The 23,511-nt window shown below is 34.2% G+C and overlaps 1 protein-coding gene across 1 annotated transcript in view; it reads right to left on the bottom strand.

Annotated features, from left to right (window-relative positions):
- Positions 1 to 23,511, bottom strand: part of NBEA (neurobeachin) — a 453,025-nt gene that overhangs the window by 199,265 nt on the left and 230,249 nt on the right. Inside the window, exons 37-38 of the mRNA XM_050977434.1 lie at positions 20,995 to 21,103; positions 16,788 to 16,954 (exon numbers count right to left, since the gene is read on the bottom strand). Of these exons, the coding sequence (XP_050833391.1) occupies positions 16,788 to 16,954; positions 20,995 to 21,103 (276 nt within the window). The remainder of the gene's footprint in view (positions 1 to 16,787; positions 16,955 to 20,994; positions 21,104 to 23,511) is intronic.

Raw genomic sequence — 23,511 nt, 5'->3', positions numbered from 1 at the left:
CAAATTAAAGGGTTTCGCCCAGCATCACAAAGGATTTTGCTATTTTCTGAGAAAATCTGTATCCTGTTTTCTCTGTCATTAAAAACAAAGAACATCCATGCAGGTTTTAAAGACCTGCAGCTGAAACTGATGTTCATGTTATCATTTCATAAAGTCTCACTTAACAGAAAATAAAAAAGAAAATCAGTCAATTAAAGAAAAATCAATCTTCCTAACCACTGAAAGCCGAAATAGTTTCTGAGGCATTAGTTTCTAAAAGCTGTAGTTGAAAACCTGACCTTTGTGAACTCAAGAGATCAGAAAAGGGAGAAACATATATACCTGAAGTATTAAATCAATGTCATTTTCAGTGTTGCACACATATTTATATTTGTTTACACAGAGATGCACACATAGCATTACCATCAAGCCAGCTAGTACACAAAATTTGGCTTTAAGATTTTAGATTTAGTTTCAAAATATATCTAAATGTCAGTTTTGACAACTGCCTTCAAAAAGGCAGAGCTTAGTCTTATAAACCAATCTAACCCATCAAGAAAGGTTAGAGGGAAGAAAAAAAATCACTACTTCAGTAAGAAAAAAAAATTGACATCCAATTTTCAAGCTGATTTATCAGTGGAAAGCTAAAATTGATAGTTTGCCATTACTGGCTAGCAGGCTGTCTAAGAAAGCTGTTACAAAGCCTTTCATTTTGATTTAGCCACATGGATCAATACAAACCTATACTGTTTCAATTTTACAAATATTGATTTTCTGATATAACCTCTGCAGGAGAACATTCATCACCTGCCATACTAAAAAATATTGAAATTTATTTTGTAAACTTTGATTCTCAGCAAAACATAGCATTCTACTGAGTGAAGTGGAATCTATTTTTCCAGATAACAGCTAATCACTGCTAAAATGTGTTTTGAGTAATATCCTTTTGCCTTTCCATTTCAGAGTCTGACTAACACTGTTAATCCTTTAACTGGATTCCTACCAAAGATCATAAAATTTCCCTTTGTTTTCTCATCAAGTGTCTTGAGATTCCTAGCAGTTTTAATGGCCAGAACAAAATAGAACTTCAAGTTTAAATATTTACTATTTTGCTTCCCAAATCTAGAAACAATGCTTCAGGATCCTGATTTCCTTTCTTAAGATAGCAAAGTAAAAACCAATTCTCTAAGTAGAAACAGCTATTTAATGAAATAAAGATCTTTCTTCTATATTTACACAACAACACTATTTTCACAGGCTGTTCTAATCTGCATAATGTGCTAAGAGCTGTGTTATTCCTCAGCATTCAAAACATACTATTTTTATGCATTATTTGCCCATGTATAGGTATAGATTTTTATGGCAGCTCATTCAAACTCATATAAATACTAAATTCATTTTGAAAAATATTATTTACATTGTAGAGACAATTATAATTATATAGATTTTCTTGTTCCAAATTATTTCATCAATCACAAGTAACTGTTAAATTAAGAAAAAAAATTCAAAGTTTGAACCAATTACTAGCTTTCTTTATCCATTTTTTTCTTAATCCTGAAAAGCCCTCTTATAAGGTGTTTAAGACATTTCTGAGTGCCACACTGCTGGCAATGGTAAATACAGATACACTAACCAGCCAGGGCAGCAATACTGAGAAGACACTGAACAGGGTTTAGGAGGAAATACCCCATCGATAAAAGTGTAAGAAATTTTCTCAGCAGTAAATGAGAAATAAAGGAGAAAAACCATAATCCTATGTTGGAAGGATACAGTCCAGGGACAAGATTTAGGCAGGAACTAATTGAGGGTTTAAATTAGCAAGTGCACATTCAGAACTTGTGGTAGTTACACAGTGAAATTTAGATTGCTGCTTACTAAACAACTGAAAAATTCCTAAATTATTAAGATAGAAACTAAGTGAAATTCCTGAAAAGCAATATTTTCATCATGTAAAGAATTTAATAAATTCTAAACTTCCTTTGCAAGTTTAATGTCATGAAAACAGGGTAGAATTTCTTTGTAGACTTAAGACTCAATATGTATAGCGTATACATTGATGTAATACAAGATGATATTATCTTTAGAATTTCAATATTAAACTCATCTTCCCACATGTACCTGAAATCAAACAATACCAGGCATCAAAATACCTGAATTAAAAAAAAAGAAAAAAAAAAAAGAAAATTAGTATCACAAAAATTCTGTTAGACACAGAGGTGGGAGAGAAAGCTACAGGAAGGAATCAGAATCATTCAACTGAGTACAGAAGAACCTTGCTAGTCAAATCAGATGTGTCCTTTCATCCTGTTCCAAAAATGTCAGAAACAGATTTTAAGAGCCATGGTAATGGCTCATGCAGCTAAAATGGATTCTGTATGACCCATCACAAAAATCTTGTTATGCTGATGCTGGTTCAGATGATGATAACCTAACCACCAAAACAGTGAACACAGGGAATCCAAGGCATAGAAAAACCTAAAGAACTACACAACTAAAGCATGTTTAAAGCAAAACAATACTAAAACCATTCTCTTAATAGAAAGGATGTTTATTAAGCTCTACTTTTAGTGCTTTTTCTTCCACCAACAGATTTCAAGTCACTGTGTTAGCAGTGCACCATGATTCACGTGTTACAGATGGGGAAAACAAGGCGGATAGATAAAGACTGATATGATTTATTCAGCGTTGAGATGTCACCTCACTGGCACCACCAAGAATATATCTTCATTATTTAGGGCATAAAGTGACTGCTTTCGTAGCTGAAGAAAGATCTTTGCTCTCCCATATGAACTGTTCTGTGAATTCTGGAGGGTAGAATAGGCAGAATGGTTGGTATGTCTTGGTTGGAAGTACCATGCTCTGGTTTGTTTTTGACACTCAGTAAATCCACCATTCCCATAAATGTGTACATTTTCAACAAATATTTAAAATGTTATAAAAAATTTGAATAACTGTAATTCCAATCTCCATATTTTATTTAGGTTTTTTTAAATTCAGCATTTTCAAATTAGAATTATGTTTATGACAACGAAAATTTATCTTTATTCAAAATAGTATTTAATAATTTCTCTCCTAACAGGGAAGGACATGAAACTAAACAGTTTTTTAAATTTTGTTTTTAGCAAAAAAGTAAAGCTTTCTTGTTCTCTGGGTTTGGTTTTGGTTTTTTTTTTTGGTTTGTTGGGTTTTTTTTTTGTTGTTTTTTTTTTTTTTGAGGGGGTTTATTCTGAGGTTTAATTTTTTTTAATGAATAAACAAAGAAAAACCACAGAGGTAAAATATCTTCTTAACACTTGAGATGCCATCATCTACTAATAGCAATAAAAAAGTACAAAAATACAGCATTTATAGTGAATGTGGTTAAACAACCTTTCTTTTATTTAGGCTTTTCTGTATCTAAGAGTATTCAGTTCAATAGGAAAATGACCTTCTAAAAAGTAATGATGGTGATTATCCATGTAATGGCTGTAGCATGCAAATATACAGCAGCCATGTAAAGGAACAAAAATCAGGCAGCAACTTCGCAATGCTTAAGGGCTTCATGTTTTACAGCACCAGAATTAATGGAAAAGTTAATGTAGCATTGAATAACAGTGAGCTGCTCAGCTGCTGCTACTGCTGCAGAACATTTAGATCATGGAAATAACACATCATTTTTTTCATTCTTATTGCTTTCCTGACCCACAGATAAACAACTCTCACCCACCCTCAAAATCAGATGCAAAATATTCCTGCATTACCCAGGAATGCTTAAGAAATATGCCCAAGAATAAAATTTTGAAGGGAAAAAGCAGACAAATAAGTACACCACAAAACTAAAAATAATTAAACAGCAGGGCTGAAGAAAATGTCAAAGGATATACTCTGTAACTTAATTCATACTATGGGACAAATGCACACATGAGCACAGTGACTTAATGCAGTGCACAAACGAAACAGAATTTTGCAGTACTTTTACCTCTTAATTCTTGATTTCAATGCATGAAACAATCAGATAAAATAGTGATTTTACATCTCTGTTTTTTTCCCATATATTAGAGAGCACAAACTATGCATATGCTCAGTAAAGCATAATTTGAAAACTTTTCAGTGACCCAAACCTCCAGGAAAATTTTTGGAAGGTAAGAAATACTTACTACTCTAAATAGAGACACTTAATGGGCTCAAAATTAAGTTTCACAGACAATTAGATTTAGGCAAAAAACTGAGGAAGAGTCCACAGACTTCACGACAATAAATTCCATAAACCATGTGACCCCTTCATTATTACTGAATGGTTTAAAAAAGAAAAGAAAGTAAGTTGTTATGTAAAAAGAGAGAAAACCTTGGAATATACCATCAATTTTTCCCTTTTTCACACAAAGACCCCAAAGGCTCTTCTTATCTTGATTCAAATGTAAAATGTGAAGACATAGAAGAATTCAGATTTTCTTTTTAAAAATTTGGGAATTCCTACCTGGAATTCCCAAAAATTCTTCCAGCTCATAAAGGAATTCAAAATTTAATGTTTCTCCATTGATGTTGGATTAGTAAAATTTTTTTGATTTTGCTGTGGATTGCCTTTTTTTGCCATCAGAGGGAGAACAAAGTGATTAGTGGTGAACACAGCTACGGAAAGAGAGAAGATTCTTCCCTTTCTTTTCTATTCTCAAAATAGTGAAAAATGTGATACTATATTGAAATTTAGCTCAAAAGGTAATACAAATGCTTGGCTGATACTTTGTGGTTTTACTATTGGTTGCAGACATGACAATAAAAGTTGGGGAGGAAGGACCATTGCTTACAGAGTTTTTCTATTTTCTGTCAGATCAAGACCCAGAGGAACTACAAAGTGACTCTTCAGTGCCACTTAAAGCTACTTCTCAGTCAGACAGCACTTGTTAGGTAGGATGAAAACCTTCCTTTCCCTACTTTACTTCATCTGTTTTCCAAGTGCCTGCAATTTCTGGAGCAGATATACTCATGAGTTATATGTACACCAGTTATATCATTCCCTGACCTATCTTTATGCTTCTCTAATGTTGGTGGTGATATTAACCATGAATTTCTAACAGGGTTGAAAGAGTACCAGTAGCAGGTATGTATCCTGCCTTTACAATTGTTAATGAATGAATGAATACAGGGATAAGCCAATAAAAATTTCAGACTATTGGAGCCAGTGGAGAACCTAAGATGTCACTGGCCCAGGAAACTCAAACAATTACTAAGAGATACCTCAAAACTTGCCCGTGATTTAACATCCTATAAATGGTTATTGAAACCATGAATGACACAGAGGTCTATAGATGTTTACTTGTTATGGAATGTCCATTGTGGCCTTTTAATTTTTACAGCTGAGATTTTGCCTACAGATTTTATGTCTTTTAGAAAACAGTAGCATTACAACTTTACTGGGAGGATTCTGAAAAGTTAAATTTAACAAAAATAAAAGTGTTAAGGTAAATATATTTTTGTAATCCTAATAGAGAACAAGTTTCTAGAAGTACATTTTTTTTAAATTTTAGTGTACTCAAATTGATAGTTTATGGATTACTTTTAAAGAAGGGGAATCCTCCAAATAAATATTGTATTTAGAGTGCCACCCTTAGAAATTTGTCAGTGTGACTGAAATAAAAGAACTATTATAGTACTTTCAAAACAGGGCATTCCTAAGAAAAGGTCTCTGTTCAAAATTTAGCAGAATCTTTTGATAGTCCCTGCTGAGTTGTCAATCACTCACTTTCACAGCTTAGAAAAAGGTTATCAAATGATACAGTTGTACAGGGAGTACCATAGATAAAACCCAACACTGACTTGTAGATTTAGATTGTGCAATGAACATATTAAAAAATTAATGCACATGGCTTACACTGGATCACCACTCAGAAAGGAGCATGAATGAATGTCCAGTGGAGGCCCTGTACATCAATTTTTTTATGGCTCGTATTTCAGAAGAAACATGTCTGCTTCTTTCTAGGGAAGACAATATACTCCTCACCAAGCAAGAACAACAATTTAAACAGTATCATATGTCATAAAACCCAGTCAAAACTAAGCCTCAGCACACTGATAAGCTAAAGGACAATTTTCTCTAAAGAAAAAAGTAATTTCTATGTTAAAAAAAATCCTTTTTTAAAAAGAGTTTTTAATATTTCTCTAACACTACTGAATTGTTCATAAATTCCAATCTATCTTTTATACTAATTTTAATATTTTTGTTTTTTTAATCAGGCTTCAAAACTTTATAACACCTTCTTTGTTAAAAATGTAACAGACCATACATTTTTCCTTGAGAATATTTCCAGATAAATTGGCTATTCCACACAAATTTCCAGTTGGGTTTTTTCAAGATTTTAATTCCAAGACTGTTAGAAATGAAAGGTAGTGCATACTGAGGGAATGATTTAACAGTTTGCCTATGTGGGTGCTCTAAAAGTATACTAACTGAGATTTTTACCAACTCACCATGATCTCACATGAAATGACTATTAATAAAGGAGCTTTTTTTTTTTTATTCATACTTGGCTGGCATTTGGCCAAAAAAATGTCTGGTAGCTTTTTATTTTGTCTCATTCTTTTCAGAAGTTCTTAATTAAAATTAAATAATAAAGGATAGTAGAGTCTGTTTTAGTTTAGGAGATACATATTAATACTTGATTCTGGCTGTGCTTCTTTTTCGACAGGTTTCACTCACTTAATTTTCACAATTTTTAGCTCAGCAGTTCGGTATGAAACTCTACCACTGAAAATACTGTCTGAAGTTCACTAAATAAATTTCCTCTACTATTAAGCTGTCATCAACTTTGAAAACTTTGCATTTTATTCAAGACTGTAAAAGAGGTTTGGGCATTATTCAGTGTAAAAGATTATTATGTGTTTAAAAATAATGCATTGTTACCTAACAGAAATTGGAAACTTTAATGTCTAGATATTAAAGAAATGAAAGTGAACACATTTTAATACCAAAGCAACATTCCACTCACCATGAGTCAAATATATCATACTTTACTTTCCTCCATGTTTTCACATAGCACAAGATATATTATGCATAGAAATTATTGCACTCTTATGGCAAAGTATCCCAAAGGCTTCAGTAGTTTTTATAAATTGAGCCTAAGAGACATCAAATTTAACTTCCTCTTTATGTACATTTTTATTGCTTCCTACCATAAGTGCAAACATAGCCTCTAGTAAATCATCTAAAGAAATCTATTTCACATGAATATTTCCTAGATTCAGATTGTGACTGTAACAAAACCAAAAGCATCCCCACTTGATAAATATAATTTGATATCAGGAGAAAAGTAAAAAAAAAAACAAAAAACAAAAACAACGATGGGAATCTGAAAAATTGGGACACTTTAAGAAATAATTTCAATATTAGTGTTTTGGCATTGTGAAAACAGACTATTTTTCAAAACAACAGTTAGCATTCTCAAATTAAACACAGAATCTATGTGGTTTATGAATCTTTTTGTGGATTTTGTAATAATCTAGACAATTGGATAATCTGCTACATTATTGGGTTTTAAAATGGTTCAGTACTATTGAATGTTTGAGAAATACTTATGGCATAAGATAGTATATTATTGAAGCTGAAGCAATCATTGGACTCTGTTTTATTCATCTTCATCTGTTTTTATTGAACTACCTGCAGGGAGCTTTATGGGCGTGCGATCATGTCAAGGTCACAGGATTAAGTGAGCAGTGATGACAGTAAACAAGCCTTTTCTGTATATTTTAAAGGGTCTTACTGAGTTACTTAAAATGCCATAAACATAAATAGTCCCCTATCTCTACAACACAACCATGACAGATGACTTGAAAATATAACACTCCTGAGCAATGGAGCTTTACAACCTAACCAACAGTCCATATTATTGACAACAGTTACCAATATACTGGGGAGCCCAAATACTGGGAGAAGCTTGCAATCTGTCACCCTCATATATATCTGTAAGTGTACAAGAAACAGATCTACAATATACATCAAAACTCTTTGTGAACAGATATTACTGCTGAAAAAAACAGAGCTTGCAGGTTATGTAAAAATACAGTCATAAAGAAAAAGTAAATGCATAATGATAAATGTACCAACTCTACATAAGCTATGTAAAACCAGATAATAAAACCAAGCTTAGACAGTACTTTCAATATCAACCTGAATGATGCAATTGGTCTTTAGAATTATACTGTGCATTACCATATCTATTTTATCAAAAAGGAATGCAATATAATCAAGTACAGCAACCTCCTTCAAGTCATGTCACAACTATGACTGACATCGTTTCTGAAACAGTCAAAGTAAATCTGTGTGAACTTTTCACTGTTTTAAAAAGTTAAAATTAATCAGTAAAAAAAACCCAAAACCCAAAACCCCCAAACCAACTAAACAACCAACAAAATTCACAAAAGCCCCCAACCAAAAGTGATCAACTGAAAGAGAGACATATGCTAGGAATATTTTTCAGAAATCAGAAATGTGAGTTGTCTAAAGATGATCTTCACAGCTTAGTGTCCGTGAATATACAGACTGGGCTAACAAAATGCATACAGAAACACCAAACCCAAAGAAAACCTGCTAAATTATATTGTGGTAAGAGGGAAGGGGACAAGACTCTGGTTCTGGCCTCTGTGTCCAAGTAACCCTGTTCCTCCTGTACACCTGAAGACAGGACTTCCTTTTTACAGGCACTTGGGAGCAGCAGTTCTATGTGCACTTGCCTATTGCTCCCGTGTAGCAGTTCTGCAAGACAGGGCTCCAAGAACTGGCTTAAGAAAGCTCTAAAATATTTTGAATGAGGAAGGTGTTGTACAAGAGAGAAGAAAAAATGGGGCAAAAAAAAAAAAATCATCAGGAGGGTTGATCCTTTTTTCCCTACTGTGGAAAAAGAGGAGAAAAATAAACCCAAAACCAGAGCAGAAAAGAGAAACAGATCAGTATATTACCTATATTAGCTGATTGCACATTACCGTGAGGAAATAGTAACTAAGAAGACAAGAGCTAGGTTTAAAATCACATATAATTATTTTAATTTTAAGCAAAGCAAATGATCTAATAATGTACATACAAATTCATCTATAAATCTCTCAAAGACATGGAACAGGTTTTCTGAGGTGTTTGCAGAATTGCACTTCATATCCTACAAAGAAAGGGGGATACAAAGGATGTGACTGGGATGTAACATACTACACCTTCCTCAGTGCCTAAAGATGATTTAATCTTCTGTTCCTTTCCAAACTTTCTTTTCAATTTCTTAATTATTTGACAACAGTATCATTGGAAATAAATACCTTTCAAATAAAAAAGTACAAGACATTAAGCTTTTGAGACAAAGAGACTCAAAATTGTTCCACTGGGTTTTCATCACTGGTTAAACCACTCCTAATGTCTACAAGAAGAAATGATGGAGAAGTCTACCAAAACACTACAGATTTTTCTCTTCGGTAAAAAAAAAAAACAAACTACAGCATGGCATTCATCTTCTGTGATATATTTGAAGCATCACATGGGAAAGAGCCCTGGATTGTAATGATACTTGAAAAAGACTTAAAAATAGGGTCTTACCCATTTTATGTCAGAAAATAAAGAATATGTTAAAGAATTTTAATTCCTGAGAAAATACAGCCTACTTAAAAGAATAAAATTTTCTTATTCAAAATCTTCAGATCTATGGCTTTTGTTCTTTTTTTATTCTTTTCTTTCTATTCTTTTATATGGGGAGGATGGGAAATCCTCTGCTATATTGCCCAGATAATACTAGGTAGACATGTGAGGAAAAGTGAGCAAAGTGCTAGCTAGCAATTAGAAATTCTTCCCTCATGTCTTCTACTGAGTTTCTACTTGTTTCTCAACTGGAGGCAGGAAAAGGAGAACAGGTGCTAGGAACATTGTCGAATATCTCTAATATCAGCAACTGTTAGTCCAGTCTGCTGATAACCACTGCAGAGTTTGTTTCTGCAGTTTGTTTCCACTGTAGGAGCTAGGAGGAAAACATTAAGGCAGAAGGTACTTTAAAGTCCTACCAAGACATGGAAAATTCAAAACCAAGACTGACTGAATTTGAGATTCCTCAGGAAACCCTGAGTTGAAAATTCAAGAAGTCTGAGTATTAGATGGACCCATCACGTCTACTTGTCCTATCTTGCTGTTTATTAATTGTTCACTTATAGTTGAAGGTTGCAGGGCTGGATGGACCACAGGTCTGAACCTTTATGGCTGTTCTTGTGACTGGCTCCCTGGAAGCTGAGTGGCCAGACTTAAGGAGGAGCAGAAGTCACCCTCAGCCTGCTAATGATGGCCTTCCTCCTGGTATATGTATAGTCCTACAATAAATATATAAATCACAAATTGACTGTATGAAATTTGGATCTGCATTCTGATTAGTGTTCCAGTTAAAGAAGATATTGACATCTAAAGATCTGTTTTCCCTAAGTCTTAAATAAAATTAAAAAATTACAAAGCTTTCCTTTTTTTTTTATGGGAACCCCAAATTTAGGCAGTAGGAAGTAGGAAAAAAAATCCTCATAATGCCGAAGTCATAAGGTGAAAGTGCAGAAGACTTTCATTCTTTATAATGAAATTACATGTACTGCACTTCCTGCAGAAAAACAAGTCACTCCATAGAGTTGAACAAGTCTTTCTTGAGCACCACTTGTTTCTCAACATTTGAAAACACTCCCTCTTTCCAAAAAAAATATTTCCTTACGAGGTTTCTTCCAGCTGTGGGAACAACTCCATAGAACAGTGCCACAGTTCAAAACAACTGAGCAACCTTGCACAAATACAGAACTGAATAAATCCCACACACACAAGTTTTTCAGCTGCTTGTACAGCCCATCTCTGGTAATACAATGCTCCTTTCTTGGCAGGTATCTCTTTACTGTAAATATCACCCTACGCCTATTATTAGGAAAGGATACAGAATTCTCACATTCTCCTTTTTCCATCATGCTTGTCAAAATTCTCAGTTCCATTAGCAAAAGCTCCTTCAAATAGTCTCTCCCTTCCACCACAGTGGTAAGCAGTCAGGGAGGGAGGAAGAAAAAGGGTATGCAATGGCTGGAGCAGCCATTCACTAGAAAGCATAGTAAGAAAGTCAAAATATGGATTGAAATGTAAAGTCCTACGAAAAAGTGATAAGATTAACAAAATCATGTTTAAATCCTGCTATAAATGGATAACTAATAATGGACTAAAAATATGTTGCTGACACATTTGCTGATCTAAAGGTTTGTCAAATACTGCAGTAAATTGAGAACAACAGAAGGTAGAAAAGCATTTTCTTAATCTTTTGTTGTGATTAATTCATCTCAGAACTAAATATTTGGAACTTGTAACAGGATAGCTGAAGAATAAGCTAAAAAGTGCGCAGTTCAATCAGACAAATTTTGAAGAATATATTCTGCCAAAAAAAATTAAAATTCCGCCAATTCAAGAAACAGAAAATTCACAGTTTTTACAGAGTATGTGGAAAAAATGCAAAACCTTAAGAGACCTTTTAAGAAAGGACACATCAAACACGCTTCTGGATCCAGTAGAGAGGATCTGGTCCTCAATCTTTTCCACTGCTAAAGCCCCCTTTTTAATTTATGCCTAACAGTTAAAATGAGCCAGAAATGAATGAATAGCTAAACCAGATTAATCTGATTTGCAGTGGGGGTTAGAATAGGTTCTGTGCCTCTCTGAATTTCCTAAGACAGCATAGTATAGAGGTGGAGTCAGAGAATGCCAAAGGATGGCTGTAAGGGAAACAACATTCCAAATTCCTGTGATCTGCTCTCCCTTGCGGTAAACTGGAAACATTTGGTTTAGAAACAGTGCTTTTCCAGAATCAACTTATTTAACTGCCAACCCCCATAGGCTTGGGAAAGGGAGTTCTCTTTCCGTTCTCATCCCTCTGGCCCCCAGCAGAACCCAATCTCTTCAGAAGCTCACGCTTCAGAGAGAGACAAAACTAGCTGACTGGCAAGAAACTTTTTATTTCCAGCCTGCCTCCCCAGACGAATTTGGTCTTCACCACAGAATGAGTTTGACAGCCCTGCCCTCCACCATGAATGATTAATTTGTTATGGGTGTCTAGTTTAACCAAAGATGGATTTGAACAGAAAAAGCCCTTGTATACTTGCTATTTGGTACAGCTGCTTTAATGTAGGTGGAACCTCCTTCATTAAATCACAGAAAGCAAGAGAACCAAGTCTCATTTTTAAATGTCATTTTTCTCATTATAGTAGTCCTCCTGTGAATACCAAAACTGATCATATGAAAATATCTATGACAAGTATTTCATATTTAGATTTTGTAGGCTAATTGGAATTCTGAACTCCTTTTATTGCTCTAAATTGCTTTAAATTTATACAAACTGTACTGTAGAAATATTTATATTTGATATTCTTGAATAAAAGTTTTTGCAAAGTTGAGGTATCTGATAAAACCAAGAAGCTGAAGTAAGACTGTAACAGCTTATGGGCCAAAACACAGGCATTCATATGGTTGATGAGAAATTTGAACTGTGTGTACAGACAAGTTTTACAAAACGTTTTTTTTTAAATATGTGTATGGGGAGAGACACAGATGGAGAGGAAGAGAAGCACCATATGAAGCTGACAGAGAAGGCAGAAGGAAGCATATGTTGTGACATGAAAACTATAACCCTGAAAAAAGCTGAGGGTAAGTGCTGGCTTAAAGAAGCTTGGAATGCTAAGCCATGATGCTAAGCCATGAAACACCCTGTGTGATTCTTCCTGATGTTCCAGATTCCCTCTGAACAAGTGAAAATGCATCAAAGAAGTAACTAGCTCATCAATTTCTCATCTGAATGGGAAAAACCTGCAGAATTTTAATTTTGATATAATGTTGAAAATAAAAAAGGGGAAAAAACCAAGGATGTTTAGGGTAAGCTGTAACAAAGATACTTAAAAGTATCAAACTGCCCAAATGCAGGAAATGGAATTAGTTTTGTTGAAGGGCACAAACAGGATTTATAACAAACTAATGGGATTTATTTTGAAATCTATTATGCTTGGTCTGAGATATGCAGATGAAAATGAGATGATTCAGTAAATTTCCATTTGTTGTAGAGGATTTAATGCTCACACTTGGCAGAAACTGAGAAAAAGAACTTTGGGTTTCCCTTTAAGATAAAAAGGCAAATATTTGTGAAGGAGGAAAGAAGCTAACACTGACAAACAAAAAAAATGAAAGGTTCTTCTCAAACTGTTATTTGCCATTTTTAGTCAGAAGGAGATGAAAGAGTAAAGAGATTCTCAGACCATTCAAACTACTAATTGATTAATATACAGACAGGCATTTGTTATACAAATTATTGTGATTGTAGGCATTATTCAAGTTTTGGAGTACTAGCCTATAATTAATTTGACCTTCATAAATTAATAGCTAATTAGGAAGCTAATTGAAATGCTGGTCAGCTATTAATTTATGATATTTTTAGTTAAGCTATCTATATATAACTAAAACTTAGAATTCAAAGTCTAATATGATGTTTTGTTGGCTCATACCATTCAACTTCATTCCTGTCTTGTGACATTTTGGGAAGATTTTATGATAATATATTTAAAATTCATAATTTACAAATACCATAGAATGTAAAATACATCAAAACATCATTTGCTTTTCCTCTCAGTACTAACCTTCTGTGGTTCTTAATAATCTCTTTGTTTCTTAAAGAACAAAGAGTAAGCTTTGTGGCACCTACAGATTAAACAGTAAATGCTGATTGCTGCTTTCTGCAAAGACAATGTCCAAAGACACAAAACCTGGGGAGGCTTACAAGCTGCATTCAATTGTGTTGAATTGCAAACACAAGGAAAACTTTTCTCTACAGTTGGGTAATATTTGATGAAATGAAACCATAATATTTTGTAATGTGAGCATCTATGTTAAAGAACTTGAAAATTGTTTATCTTGCAAAGAGACAGACAAAAATATACAGGGCAAGATAGGACAAGAGGATGTGGCCTCAAGTTAGGCCAGGAGAGGTTTTGATTGTATATTGGGAAAAATGTAATACTTAAAGGGCTGTGAAACATTGGAACAAATTTCCTGGGAGGTGGTTAATTCACCGTCCCTGGAGCTGTTTAAAAGACATGTGGATATGGCATTTAGGGACTTCGTTTTTGGTGGATTTGGCAGTGCTAGATTAACGGTTGAACCCAATGATCTTAGAGGTTCTTTACAATTGAAATGATCTTATGATTCTATACATATTTGTATTTTATGCTGCATTGGTAGCTGCCACTGTGCAGATAGAGAACTGAAGCTTTGAAGAATCACACTCGTGTCTGCACAAATATTTTCCTGTCTTATCCATTCTGGATGCAAAAAGGCATTGCTATTACCCAAGTATTTATTGTGCAGAAGCGATGGCCTGTTTCTTACCCTGCCCCATCTGGGACAGAGAAGGATCTCCCTAAATTCACCATTTCAGTGAAGGGTCTCAAGTGCTCAGTTGAACGGGAGACCAGAAGTGTGTCTTCAGTACTGGGAACACTTTTCCGAACACGAAATTTTAAAATCACAACAGAGGTGCAGAGGTCTAGTGTGATAATGTGGTTTTTGTGTATTTTTAAAGTAACTGTATTCCAGTCAGGCTGTATCTCTCAAGGCACAGAGAAGCATGAGTTTATGAAGAGATTGCTAATGCTGTTAGCTCCTTGTCAGGAACTAAAAATAGAGACCAGTCCTGTTGTGCTTTGTGCCAGCCAAGATGAAAGGTGTGTATGTTTCTGGAAGTCATCTCGACCTCCGTCATATAAAAAGTATTGGAGTATCTAACTGTTGTAGTGTACAACAGTTTTTGCATTCTCTGGCTGAGGAGTTTTATGAGACCCCTCTCCATTTTCTGCCCTTAAAGCCTTTCAGACCTGCCCACTGGGTGACATTGCTCCCTAAGAAGGCTCAGATATTCTTCCACTGGGCATCTCCCTCTCCCTGCTGCCATTCCAGTCCTCCCCACTCACAGCCCAGTAATCCTACGACAGAAAGTGCACTTGTGTACTTGTGGATCACAAGGCTACCATGGTACACACAGCCAAACCTGCAGTGCAAGGCCATTTCCCAACTGGCTCCCACAAATGGGGAACACCACTTGGAGACCTTGTACTCTGCCCCTTTCTCCAGGTTAAGCCACTGTGTGTGGCTAAAACACAGCCAAGCCAAACACTGCACCTAGCACTGCAAGCACCAAAAATGGAAAGCAGCTGTGCCAGTAACTGAGAGGCAGACAATACTGGACAAGTTGCATTACAGGGATAAAACAAAAATTTATTTTGTTTAGTGTACGAAATTTCATAGGTTTGTCACAGATGACAAGCTACTTTATGACCCATCAGAAACTATCATGGACTCAAGAGAAGAAAAAGCTGCAGCAGTGGACTGCTGCCATTTAGGAAGCTATAATAATCCAGGAGATAAAAGTTATTTGGCCCTCAGAAGACATAGTCTCCTAGAAAAAGTAGTCACCAGGAACTTATTTAAGTCTGCAAAGTGTCTGCAGGCATTTGCTAAGTTGATCAACAACATTATTCAAAACTTGCTATTAATTATTCAAAGACATTAAAAGGAGTGAAAATCACAATTATTTTTAGCATGTTCAAGTCTCCAGACACAAAGCTTTAAGCCTCAACTAGAGATAGCTATATAGTTATATAATTCAAGACAAGGCTTACTCCCTTATGGACTAAGCCTTGTCTTGAATTAACCATATGACAATTTTCTACTTGTCATTTCTGTAATTTCCCACAGAATGTCTCTGGTGTTAGACAACAGAGTTTCTGTAAGACTGAATTTCCACAATTTCTACCATCTTAAAAAAATAAATAAATTTCTATCATCATCTAGGAGAGAGTAATTTCTTTAGATAATGAACATTAAAAAATTCATTTTTGTTTTAAACACGATATAACTGCAAGCACCAACCAGATAGAATTATAAAAAGAATGAACAGCATATGTGCTATTTATTAAACCTTATTGTTCACATGTCAAATTTATTACTTGGAAACTTTTCTGATAGGCTTAAATCCTAACTATGTAGTCAACATAAATCAAATATGTTTTGTCAAAGAATATCTATCTAGAAAATAGTATTTGTGTTATCCATCTCAACTATGTTTTTCCTGAAAAGGTTTATCAGAACTAATATGGATCTCCCTGTTCTTCACTGCATGATTCAGAGCGGATAAAGAGGAATTTAAATAGAAAATCAAGCTGTAAAATTTGGTTGTCTGGGAGCAGAACTCCCTTGATTTCTTTTGAGTTGTTTCACTCTAATTAATAATTTGTGGCTAGAATGCACAAACAAGAGAGAGACTTGGCAGACTCTACTTTCACAGACAGGGCACTCACATGACAGACCAGGTTCAAGACCTTGCTCTGAATGAAGGAAAGGACCAATTCCAGATCAAATCTTCTACACCAGGGTCAGCACTTTAGCCACTGGCTATTTTTGTGATTCTGAGAAGCAAGGCTCTTTGGCATGATGTAAGAAAACATTTAATTTCGCTGCTATCTTGAATAGAATGAACTTTTAAAACCAGTACTGTCACTCAACACAGTATTCAGCCCAGAATAAAACCTGAAATACTGTATCAGTTACAAATAGAAGAAATAATATATTTTTAGATATTTTAAAATTAATTTTTAATAGGAATACTGGCTTAATTGAGCTGCACTTTGTTCAGCTTTGTATATGCTACATTTTAGTACATTTAAACCCCTCATAAAATCACATTTCAGTTATACAATGCCTGCTACTCTCAAACTTTGCAAGTGATGTTTAAAGCCGCACACTTTCTACGTTTGCAGCTTACCTGTGAGAAACAGCTCCCCAGGCACCGTGTTTGTTTGTTAGTATGTTGAGTATCTTCTGCTTCAGCTGGTTGGCCGTGACATGGTCTCGATGCTTAGCAGCACTGATGAGGTGATCACACATCTTCTCCTCCTCTCTCCGGTCAGCAGCGTACTGAGCACACTGAGACTGGGAATGAAAGAACATCCACTTTGGTAAAGATAGGCTACTTATGATCACCCTAAAATGTTTATTTATTTAACTCTCTGATTATAAAAAGAACTCATTAAAGTGTTTTTTTAGATGTATAGGACATGCCATTTGTCTTAATTTCATCCAGAGTTAATTTTTTTACAGTAGCAAGGAGGCAAGCCTGTCCAAACCATAGTGTTATTTGATACCATCTCATGTCACTTGTCAGGGACAGGAGTAAGGGAGACTCTCTCTCTGGTCTGAGAGAAAGTGTGGCAGGCTAAAAGGTCTAGTATTGTTTTACTTACTGTGTAAACCATTTCTTTGTCTTATACATTTTGGTATTAATATTGTTGCTGTTACCATTCTCTTTCTTATCTCATTGCTGTTTCCAGTAAACTGTTCTTATCTCTATTTGTGATTTTCACCTCCTGTGCCTCCAGTTCTCAATACCACCATGGAAGAGGTGGGGAAGTGACAAAACAGTGTCTGGTTTAGGAGAGTCTAGGTGAGGACATTGAATTTTTCTGCAGTAATATTTCTTGATCATGACACCATTCAATTGAAATGTCCTGTCATATTATCCATGAACAAGCACTCTGTTAGAACATGTAAAAACTGAAATACCAAGGGCAAAGACAAAAGAATTTGAATTAAAAACATTAAGCCATACATGTGGGTGTGTGTATATAAGTGGCCATGGAGATGCCTTAAAAGTTAGCCTTTCTTTTGAAAATGTTTCATGTGTTCTCAGGTATAAAATACACCTCTAACATAAATAGAATAATATACAAGAAAAAATTATGCACTGAATTTGATTTTTAAATTATATTAACACCTAAAATTTTTTAATTATTGATTTTTTTTATTGCTGCAGATGCTAAACTAAAAAAAAAAGAGTATATTTTCTATCTCATACCACAACATGCAAAATTTTGATAACATACTACCAATTCTAAAAACCCTAATGGATAAAAATATCACTAATCTTTTAAACTGAAAAAATCAAATATTTCCATCATGTGTCCTTTGAGAGAAAACTACGTCTAAAATAAATGCTCTGGTTCTTGACCTTCATGTGAATTTCTTTCTAAATTGCTAGAATTCTATAGTGTATTTTTGGTTTGATAAATTGTTTCTTTACATATAAGGACAATCTTTTCCCATTTCTTTTCTCAAAATCATGCTAAGTTTGAACTCAGTTTCTGCTCCTCGTAAAAATTCTTTCGAAATGTCTAAAGAAAGGGAAAGCAGCCAGAGTAATCAAAATAAATCCACTAAAAGTATAATTTTCTCGGCGTAAATTGCGAAGGCTAGAATACTCTAAGAATAGCTAATTTAAAAAAAACACCTTTTATGGTACATTTTTTGCACTTACAGTTTTTGTGCACCATTTCAGAACATTTAGCCAACAGTCGATGCTGTAATAGTGCTCAATAGAAACTAATTTTCTAGTATTCAAAAGAGCAATTAAAATTAGGTTAACCTCATACTTTATATTTTATTCTTAATATTTCTGCACACTACCTTTTTAGTGCAGATCACATTAGCATTCAGTATGATTCTAACAGTGGTCTTTCTATTGTGTTTACAGACATAATTTCAAGTAATCTATCTGGAAAAGAACAATGGTTACACTAATTCATAAAGGGTTAATTCATTTTCCAATTTATCTTCTTGTACAGGGAGGCACCAATTAGTACAATGATCTGCCTTATTAATGAGGTTAATATTTCACCAGCTCATTGGACAGTAAAATTAAATTTTCATTTTTCTTCCTGAACAATTACAAAGGTTAACAAAATGAAAGTTAACTGTGAAATACCCATTCTGGGAGAAATTTTCCTGTCTGTGACTACAACTGGAGCCACAGAATAAAATTTAGATGCTGGTCCGTGGTCTGTGAAAGAGACACAGTAACTTGGTGCAGCTTGGAACAAATAATTTCACCCATAATGATTCAATTAAAGTTTAAAGGACAGAAAAAAAAAATAAAATAGTCATGCACTTCTCTAGATGAGAGCACTGATTAACATGTACTAAACCCCAGAAGGTACACCTATACAGTTTATTAAAACAAAATGACAGATATACAATCATGTAGCAGAAAACTACCAGAAATCTCTTTGTCCTTACTGCTTTCAAGTAGGATGAATAATAAAATATTTAGTTATATTCCCACCATTATTAAAGACAGTATATAAAGGATTCTTTCAGACTTTAACCATCACCTTATTTAAATACTTGTGAATTTCACATTAAAACAGTCTACATTTTACAATTTCCTTTTATGATGTGCAGATTTCAACTTACTCACCTAAAATGTGTACCTCAGTCTTTTTCTACAACAAATGTAATGAGAATTTTCATATACGAGAAACGTGTTGGTTTCTTTACCAGACAATAAGACAGACTTGAGGCTACTCCTTTAGGGAATTTGGTTAATATTCTAAACCCTATTTGCTAACAGAAGCTGGAAGTTAATTGAATATTCTCATTCTGTCTGGAGTTCTGACAGATCTTATACCTCAATGTATTCTTCAAAGAGCAGATAACTCAATCTTCCATTGTCATCTTAGGTTACTGCATGATGCTCTGATAGATATCAATTGTTATTTATTGTTGAAGCAATATGAAACTTCACTCTGACATACACTTAATTGTAAATGCAATTTTATCTATCTTCAAAATATCCAGTATAAGCTTGGTAATAAAGTTGTTGCGATCCCACATGACAAGTGTCTGCTGTCTTCTCTGACAAAATGAAGTAAAGGTTATGTGTATTCAAAATGACAACAGATATCTCTGTGTCTCTCAGTTCTCGGTTAGGTCAAGGAGCACAAAAACTAGTACTTAAAAGTGCACATTGAAGAGAGATGTTTCAAGGAGATAAAAACCTCAAAACTAAGATTTCTGCATTCTATTTCTAGCCACCAGGTGCTTGTTGACATTTTCAGACAGATTAATAAATTGATATAGATATTTATTATTATCAATACTAAGTCTGTCAATCTCAATCCTAATGCTGGGTCATTTGAGCAGTAAAAGATGTGAAAATACAGGACTGCGCATATATACCTACATCTACACAAACATGCAAACACAAGTTAAGAAACTATAAAAAAAAGTGATTAAACGTATGAAACACCATAAAAATACAAAACCATATTTGATAAAATCATGCCAAAAATGAAGTATTAAATTTACTCCATTACTTTTGCATGACTTTTTTTTAATAGGAACAAAATTAATTCTGAGTAAACAATTGGAAACCTATTAAACTGAAGACATTTTACAACCAGGGAATTTAACATTTGGATCACCTTCAAGCAACATAATTTAAATTTTATACTGCATCACTCATTGATGAAACAGCAACTAAGTGTTGACTCCTTTCATAGAAAGAATTATACACATTTAAGAATTATGGGAGTCAGTTACTTTGTTACATCTCCCAGTACTCAATCACACTGTTGATAACGATTCTTAACTACCAAAAAAGATATGCATTATCGTATTTCACTACATGAAAAGCAAGTGTTCTAAAGTGCTGCAAAATTCAAAATGTTTGAAGAAAATGACCTTAAAATATTAAATCTGTTCAACAAAACATTTCTATTTCTTATTTTTTTATGACATACCTTAAGTCTATCATTGGTTTGCTTTTTTACTGAACTCATACATACTGTTGTAAATAATCAACAAAAATAATTAATAGGTGATTTGCATTACTATTTTCAATAAATCAGAAAAGTTCTTTGTGAACCAAAAGGTTTGCCACATCAGATTAGACATTCTGATTAAGGCATTTCTTCAAGCTGTAAATGCTTTTATGAATTTCAATGACAAGATGAGAAATTAAACCCATTCCTTGTGCTTGACATTTACCAAAGCTTTTAAAAACCAGTTTTGAAATGCTTTCAATGTAAATTTCTTCCTTGGAAGAAAAAAATAAAATCTTTATTGCAGGGAGTTACAGTCTAGGCGTCAACTGAGTAAAACCAGAGAACCAGCAATGCACCAGCTCTCAGGCTTACCTCAAACTCAGCGTGCTTGTGGACATCTTCAGCTCTTTGTCGGTTTAAAATAAATTCTGCTTCATTTGCGACACGCACTATATGGTCTTTCATTGCATGACACAATAACCTGAAATAGGAAAAATCAGAATCAGCCTTTTTATTTGATGGACTTCAAATAAACTACTTCAGCAGATTTACTTACAATAGAAAAATCAATGAAACTTCTGTAACTAAATTTTGCAACTAGTTGAAATAAAAAAATAATTTTATCTAAATTTTCTGCATTGTGAAAGCACAAAGAAATCACATTACATGGAAAAAAAGTTTTGCATTTATTATTGAAGGCAAAAGTTCTTTATGGAAGAATATATTTTGAGTATATTTTTAACAGCAGTCTTGATATGAATACTGCACTGTCATTTAAAAAAATCTAGAAAATTGCTTAAACTCTTATTTGGACCATTAAAAACATTAAATAGAGGTATTTCAATTTCAGTCTTAAAAAGTCATAATTGAAGATTTAAAATTCTATTAAAATTGAAAAGTAATATCAATATCTCTCACATATTTCTTCAAACACTACCATGAAAATACCTCACTTTTCTATGTTTTTAAAGTATCAGAAACAGAAGGAAAAAACAGATTAAGAGTGGATTGAGATTGAGGATGTCAGGCAGCCACATTAATTTAGACTTTTCTAAAGACCCCAAAATACCCCAAGGTGCATAACAAAATTGCATAAACAACACTGTGTTGAAAATGGTCACATGTTTTTGGGCATCAATAATGGAACCAGCTGCCTTCTTTTCCCTTTAGCCCATATCTAGGGTTGGCCATTATATTAAAAATTACTCTGCTCTTATCAGCAGAGAGTTAATCTCTTTCAGGATGCAATGATCTGACAGGTCTGTTTAGGATCAGGAAAAACCATTTTTTTTCTGTGGAAGTGGAACACAGTCTGGGATTTTCCTTCTTGCAGCATCAGGCAAAGAATTTCAGAGTTTCTTATATTAAGGCTGTGAAATCTCTAGCAAATTCAACCCTGATTTGGTGTTTGTGTTAGAAGTAAAATTCATTATTATTAGAAATGAAAGTCATGCTTACTAGACCTTACAACTGTAAGATGGAAAGATCTGAACCCTCTTCTTGCCTCCTTTGTTCTACTGTCTCTGAAGAAAGGAAATCACTAACCCTGAGCTCCTATTTAATAAGTGTACATGGCAAGGGAAATCATAAATATGGGGCCCCTGTTTTAGAGATGAAGATAAAAAAACTTGGATCAAGGTTTCAGAGTGGATATTCATGTCTTTAATAACCATTTTTATTTTATCTATCCCTTTGTTATTTTTAAAGTAAAAAGTTTTTTGCCAGTTATAAGCGGAAAGATCAAAGTTGCCTACCCTGCAGTTTTCAAAATTTAGCCTTATTTTTTAATCTACCCTGCTGGAAGATATGTTTCAGTATTTTATTACTGCTAAGTGTCCATATTTTTATTGTTAAGATGCAAGTGTAGGACTGTCCTCAAATATGGATTAGGAATGAACTTTAGTGGATGTCAGGAAGATGGGGACAGATCATTCCGTGGTGCCGAGGAACAAGACAAGGGGTAATGGGCACAAAGTGGAGAACAGGAAGCTCCAGCTGAATATGAGGAAAAATGTCTTTGCTTTGTGGGTGATATAGCTCTGCAATAGGGTGCCCAGAGAGGCTGTGGAGTCTCCTGTCCTGGAGAAATTCAAACGCTGTCTGGACACAATCCTGTGCAATCTGGGATATCTCAGTATTATTTCAACTGTGTCTTGCCAGTTACTTCATGCACCCTTACATATCTCTCATTGATTGTGGCTTCAAGAAAAAATGAAAAACTGTTTGTTGGATCATTAACAAATTAGGATAATCACAAAAGTGAGGCCACAGCCTCTTAGAAGTGTATCATCAATTAAATAATATGGTACCAATAGGTGGTAATAAGGGACATACTGTGATTAACTTGGGCACTTATATGCACCTAAGGTAGAACTTCAAAGACTAAGTAAACTATGTTTTTCCATCTAGAAGACCATTAATAATCATGCTAGTCCTAAAATCACTTGACAGAAAGACTTGGAAAAAGGAAGGGTGAAAATCCAAGCAGTCATTTAAAAATCTTGTGTGGCTACAAAAGAAGCTTTGACCTGGATGTTCTGATTTGCAAGTGCAAGAATGCAGGGCTGAACACAGAAACATAATAAATTAAAGCAGTTAAATATGTCATCACTGAGAGGCAGCAACTACAAGGTTGCAGAAGCAATGTCTTACAAAGTGTTTTGCAAAGATACATGGTTCTGTGCTTGCCCTACTTGTTAAAGGAAACTTACTTTTTGAACTTTAAAAACTCTATTAAAAAGTAATTCCTGGTATTGGTTTTTAGTTTAACTGAAAGCTACTATGTATTCTCAACATTCCTACTAAGTAAAAGATGGTAAAACTCTTTACTGGATTGTAGCAGAGCCAGCTAACTCAGAATCTCAGCACTACTCAGTGTACTGTCTTAAC

This window comes from Serinus canaria, chromosome 1 (assembly GCF_022539315.1).
Source record: "Serinus canaria isolate serCan28SL12 chromosome 1, serCan2020, whole genome shotgun sequence".
NCBI lineage: Eukaryota > Metazoa > Chordata > Aves > Passeriformes > Fringillidae > Serinus > Serinus canaria.
The sequence above is the reverse complement of the archived record's forward strand: the minus strand, read 5'-3'. Positions and strand labels throughout refer to the sequence as shown.